The sequence below is a fragment of the Lactuca serriola genome, chromosome 8 (genome assembly GCF_051521515.1).
Source record: "Lactuca serriola cultivar US96UC23 chromosome 8, Lser_US96UC23_V15, whole genome shotgun sequence".
NCBI lineage: Eukaryota > Viridiplantae > Streptophyta > Magnoliopsida > Asterales > Asteraceae > Lactuca > Lactuca serriola.
The window spans coordinates 152,534,810-152,541,265 of record NC_136415.1 but is presented as its reverse complement, the minus strand read 5'-3'; the positions used below and the strand labels follow the sequence as shown (position 1 = coordinate 152,541,265).

Sequence of the window (6,456 nt, the reverse complement as noted above, 5' to 3'; positions counted from 1 at the left end):
CACCCGGTGGCAGGATGTCAACCCATATAAGTATGTGATCCTGAACTTATACTCGAAGTTCCTCGTTCCATACAAATTAACGGTTATGACATAGAGGACTTTCCTGAAAGATATACAGTCTAAGAATTGTTACAAACGTAGCCCATGCACTTTAGGAAATGATCCTAACTCATAAAGCTTTCAGAAACGAACGTAATTCCCATAGAATACCCCGTGGGTAGGTTGAATTCTAACAACATGTCTAGGCATCCTAATCAAAAACTTCCCGTTATAAGGTTTTTGAATACTTATAATTTTGTTGTATAGGAGTAATATTTGATCGAAGTTTTTAGTTTTTGAGGTTCGTCAGACTTAACATCTTAACAAATTTTAATGTTCAACGTGACGAAATTTGGACATCATAACGGCTGTTTTGATAATATTTTCCAGATTTCAATCAATTTGAAACCAACAATTACCATAATATTATAATTTACGTGATTAAAACAATATAATATGTTGCAAATAACGACTCTTAAATTCTGAAATCGATCATGTTATTTATCACAATAAAATCCATAACTTAGTAGAATAAGTTCTATATTTTTATTTAATATAAAAATATATTAATAAATTTTACATTCATTTCCAATAATTTAAACTATTAACTATATATTTACATAGTCTTGATCTTTCCATCAAATGTGACAGTGTAATTTTCCTTCTACGCGATAAATATGTGGAATAATATTTTTGATTACATAATATCATAATGTACATATTAATAATCACGACAAACCATAAACATATTAACTTTTAGCAATATACTTTAATTTGTATAGTTTATTAATGATTTATAGCACTTTAGATTGCTATTTAATAAGTTTTTGACCTATAATAAAGGATGATGCTATTTTGTGTATAAAACATGAAAATCATCAAAATTTTAGTAGACACACATCTATTCTCCCCCAAATATTAAAACAGTAAAAGAGGGACCGTATAAACTCACTTTCGTAGCGTGAACGAGGCTCGTGGTGTGAAACTTGTCGTGAAAGTTGTTACGTGACGTTCCTTTCTCTTAAAACGAACCACCGAGTATATTTATATTTCCTAATAAAGCAAAGGGTAGTTTTAGTATTAATTGTTAAGTATGTAGCAGTGTTTGTTAAAATAAATAGACTCTAGGGTTTGATTTTGCCAAAATCATCCTTCAGGGACTGATATTGCGAATTATTCTCAAGACGGGTTAAAAATGTGGTTTTGAATCTGATTTGGAGCACCAGGACTTATTTTGTTAGGGTTTTCTGGTGGAGGGGCAATTCTGTTTAATTTAAATGCAGGTTTGAGTTACCCTTGACTTTTCACTGGGTCAAAATCGAAACCCGATTTCTGATTGAAGTCTCGATACAGTCGATCAAAAAGGCTCCAACAGGCGTCGTGTTCAAACGGACGATGGAGAACAACGGGAACGAAAGCAATGGACGAATACAGTGAGAGGGGAAAACACGAAGGCTCGCAGGCACGACTTCGTTGCTCGACCGCGAGAAGGTTCATCTCCGGTGTTCGACTAGACTGAAGAACGAAGGGAGAAGCAGCGGATGCACTCTCCTCGGTCGTCTGCTAGGTGCGAAGGAGACGAATGGATTGGCGACGTGTTCGATTGTCTCTGGGGTTTGACAAGGCCGAAGAGACGGAGAAGCAGCGAAGCTGCTGCGGTCTCGGTGGGGCAGCGATGGGGCGATCGGCGTTCCAGAAACGAGGTCGATTGAAGGCAGTGGCTGGTTGGATCTGTGAGTAGTGGTGGGGAGGTACAGCGGATCTCCAGGGAGTCCTCGTGATTTCCATTCTCGTCTTTAGCAGTAGAACACAAAGAAGGAGCAGGGCATTTAGGTGATGATTCTTCAACAGGAAATGAACGGGATCAATCGGTATGACTTTTTGTTTTGTTTTGACAGAAATCAATAGATTTAATCAGTGGTTTTAGGTGGGTGTTTGTTTGATGTTTAACAGAATTCAAAGGAGGGACAAGATGGATGTTTGGGTTTGATTTTTCACAGGATTCGATAGGGCTGTTGCTGTTTAACAAGGGAAACAGGGAAAACAGATGAGGGAAAGGGGTGTTTTTGGCTGTTGAAGTTCAACAGGAAAAGGGGAAGGATGGGACTGTCTTGGCCGGCGACAGTCACCGGTCCGCTTCCTTATGTGGCGGACGATCAAGAGGAACGGGAAAAAAATGCCAGCTTATTGCTTATTGCTTATTCTCACAGCAATAAGCTAATTTTAGTGTTTGGATAAGATGCTTAAAAAATCAGCTTATTGTGGTGGGAATAAGCTAAATAAGCTGATTTTAATAAGCAGAGGGGGTAATGCTTATTGCTTATTGCTTAATTTTACTGATTTCGAAAATTACACAAATACCCTTCAAACCAACGACACAAACCCATAACCTTCGTCGCGCTCAATCGTTCATCTGCTGAAATCGATAGCTATTCCCACTGCGAGGGCATCGCCGATCTTCAAGCAATCATCCATCAACGATCAATCGGTAAGATTCTTCCTTTATTTTCTCGCCTGGTAACGCAATCGATCAAGCAAGATGGGACTGCGTTTTTTTTTTCCGTTTGCTGTGGTCGATCAAGCAGTCGACCGATGTTGACTGTTCATCTTTTTTATCCATTGTTTGAATGTTGATCAAGCAATCGACGATCAAGCACTGCCCCTGTTATTGCAATCTTATTACTTGAACTGTGAATTGAGCATGTATGCGTTTTTTTTTTGCCTCCTTTTCTGTGATCGATCAAGCAGTCAAAGTTCTTGACTGTTCATCTTTTTTCTTCATTCTTTGAATGTCATTGTTATTAGCTATTCCAATTGCACTGCCCTGTTATTGCAATCTTACTTGAACTGTGAATATAGCCATGTATGCGTTTTTTTGCCCCCTTTTCTGTGATCGATCAAGCAGCCAAACTTCTTGACTGTTCATCTTTTTTCTTCATTCTTTGAATGTCATTGTTATTAGCTATTCCAATTGCACTGCCCCTGTTATTGCAATGTTAATTTAACTGAGAATAAAGCCATGTAGTTTCTTTGTTTTTTTCTTTCTACATGCAGTGAATTGCACATATGATGATGCAATATAGCCATGTCGTTTGTTTGTTTGTTTTCCTTCTACATGCAGTGAATTTCTTCGTACTTGTGGTTATTTTTTCTTCCCGTTTTGATTCTACATTACCTTGCATTTTAGAATTTTCTTCATTCCTTATGATGATGCAATATAGGTAATGGACACTATCAATGTTCATGATGTGGATATTGATACACCCAAAATGAAAGCTCCAAATAGGTTTCATTGGGATCCTCATACATTCAAGATATTTCTTGAGGAATGTATGACTGAGCTAAATAACGGGAATAGGACAGGTACTTATTTCAAACAAGCGGCGTGCCAAAATATATGTAACAGGCTTTTGGAACGAACGGGTAAAGAGTTGGACAGAAATCAAATGAAAAACAAATGGGACATAATGCGGAAAGAGTTCAAATATTATGACCGTTTAACAAGACTAGAAACGGGAATTTCCACTGATCCCACGAAAAATATAATCTCAACATCAAAGGAATGGTGGGATGATAAAATAAAGGTAATAATTAAAAAAAATGTATCTAAGAATATAGTATTTGTATTGTGTTTTCATGACATTTTCATTTTGTACATATAGGAAGATAAAGAGTATGCTAAATTTAAGGATAAGAATTTGGAGGTGTATCAGACATATTATGAGGCTTTATTTCGGGATACTGTAGCTGTTGGAGACAAGGCTAAGGTACCTTGCGAAATTGGCACCGGTAGCACTCCGGTTGATGTACCGTATGTGGATATTACGGATGAAAAAATGGATACTGACGGAGTCAGCTTATTTGAAGATGTTGATCCTTTTCTCACATATGATAGTTCTAGTATGAAAAGGAAGGGAAAGAAGTTAACTCCCAGGCGTGACAACAAAAGAAAATTTGAAGGGAATAATGAAAGAAAAAACGAAGGGAAAAGTATGGCGAACTCGTCATATGAAGAGAAACTAGACACTATTTTTGATGTTTTGTTAACAAGGAGCACTCAACCCTCTAGACAAACCATACAGTCACCCACAACAGAAGATTGCATGGCAATTGTCTCTACTTTCCCGGGTTTTGAAGAAGGGTCAATAGGATATTTAGAAGCGTTAGAGGTCTTTTTAAAGAAATCAGCTCGTCAGAATTTTATGGTTCCAAAAACTAATGAAACAAAGATGGAGTTTCTCAAGAGGCTTATAGAGAAAGAGAAGTAGCTGAAGACTTTAAACAATCGTTAAAACTTTTGTGGTCAATTTTGCCCTTGTCCTATGACTTTGTTTTTGTTTCTTTTTCAATGATTTTATGTATTAGGAAGAATTTAAATGGTTTTCATGTGTTAGACCTATCCTTTCAACTATTATGTTACATTTAAACAGTTGTTTTGCATTAGTTTCCTTTTCAATGATTTTATGCAATGTCGCTTGATATTTGTTTTGTGGTCAATTTTGCCCTTGCCATGAACTCGTCTAGTATGTGATAAAATTCAATCTTACACTATTTTCCTTAACATTTAGTAACAGGTTATCTTAATGGCTAGTGACTGTGAAACTGACAACTCATATGACAGTGATGACTCATGTGATGAAAATGAAGAAAATGAAGATATTCAAACACTTCTTTTATGTGGGCTTGCTGTCAAAGGCTTACTAATGACTCATAAATCAAAATATGTACGTAGACGTCGCCGTTCATCTTCACGCACAGGACGCATGCTAATCAATGAAATACTTAACGATCATGAGGCCCGATGTTATCAACTTTTCAAATTAGAAGTCCCGGTTTTCAACATGTTATGTAGGGATCTTGTTGCACATTATGGGTTGAAGAAATCACGTCATGTATCTACTGAAGAGTCCCTTGGTATTTTCTTGTTGTACTTAGCGCATGGATGTGGAAATAGGTTAGTTCAAGAGTTCTTTAATCATTCTGGGGAAACAATCCATAGACATTTTCATAAAGTCTTGGATGCTGTGGTTAACCTAAGTAAGGACATCATCAAACCAAATGCTAACTACAACGACACTATACCAGAATATATTTTAAATAACCCTCGGTATTATCCATACTTCAAGGTATTTATTTGTTGCAAAGTTATTTTATTTGGTGAATTTGTGTAATAGTAAAAATAATTGGTAACTTATTATATTATTTGAATTTGTAGGATTGTATTGGTGCCATCGATGGAACACACGTGAAGGCCTCTGTTCCGCAACGTGACCAAATCAAATACATTGGACGAAAGAATTGTGTTACTCAAAATATTATGGCAGCATGTGATTTCAACATGTGCTTTACCTTTGCGTGGGCTGGATGGGAGGGGACTGCACATGACACGAGAATTTTCAATGAAGCGCGAAGGAGACGTGAAGTTAAGTTTCCACTTCCAGCCGATGGTTAGTATGCTTACTCATTAATAGAAGTTTTATATTTTCAAACCATATGAACGAATAACAATCTTTTTTTTTATTATTTCTACAGGTAAGTATTACCTTGTAGATGCCGGATATCCTAATACAAAAGGTTATCTTGCTCCCTACAAAGGTTCAAACATCCGTTATCACATTCCTGATTTTCGACGTGGACAGACCCGTGCCTCGCGAGAACCAAAAGGATTCAAAGAAAAATTTAACTACTATCATTCGTCACTTCGTAATATAATTGAACGAACTTTTGGAGTCTGGAAGGCTCGATGGGTGTTACTAAGAGATATGCATGTAAATTTCAACTTCGAGACCCAAGTAAAAATTGTGCTAGCTTCAATGGCAATTCACAATTACATTAGAATGAGCGGTAGTGGTGATGCGGCAATTCAAATAGCGCAAGAAGAATCTTATATTCCGCGCAATGATGAAGGACCCGATGATGGTGTTGAGCCACATGACGAAGTATCAAGTATACAACGTAGAAGTGATGATATGTATATGAGTGCAGTACGCGATATGATTGCGGGACAAATATTCTCAAGGCCAAACACTCGTGCACGTAACGGCGTATGATTTGTTTTGAAACAAATTTTATGGATAATATTTTGGATATTTGGATAATATGTTGGATATTTTGGATACTATGTTGGATAATATTTTGGATATTTGGATAATATGTTGGATATTGTGGTTTCATATAATTAACAAAGTAATAAAACCGTAGTCTGAATTCAAAAACGTGTTCAAAAACATTTTACGAGACTCGTAGCTATCCCAAACGAAATAGTGCGCAGTTTGTTTCGGAAAAATTTGATAAATACTTATTTTTGTAATTTTAAAGAGGGTAACTTTCTTATACGACCTCCATTTTGGGCGTTCTTTAAATCCACAAATTCAGGAGAACATAATCTATTCAAATTTATTATCCATAACTCTCAAA

At 36.5% G+C, this 6,456-nt stretch overlaps 2 protein-coding genes across 2 annotated transcripts; both read left to right on the top strand.

Annotated features, from left to right (window-relative positions):
• The first annotated feature begins 3,263 nt into the window (after nucleotides 1-3,263).
• On the top strand, nucleotides 3,264-4,307 carry LOC145067514 (uncharacterized). The gene is made up of 2 exons (XM_079014639.1): nucleotides 3,264-3,623; nucleotides 3,702-4,307. The coding sequence occupies exons 1-2, from the start codon at nucleotides 3,264-3,266 to the stop codon at nucleotides 4,305-4,307; spliced, it is 966 nt and encodes a 321-aa protein (XP_078870765.1).
• Nucleotides 4,308-4,622: 315 nt separating this feature from the next.
• Nucleotides 4,623-6,089, top strand: LOC145067513 (uncharacterized). Its single transcript, XM_079014637.1, has 3 exons — nucleotides 4,623-5,165; nucleotides 5,255-5,486; nucleotides 5,572-6,089. The coding sequence occupies exons 1-3, from the start codon at nucleotides 4,623-4,625 to the stop codon at nucleotides 6,087-6,089; spliced, it is 1,293 nt and encodes a 430-aa protein (XP_078870763.1).
• Nucleotides 6,090-6,456: the final 367 nt, after the last annotated feature.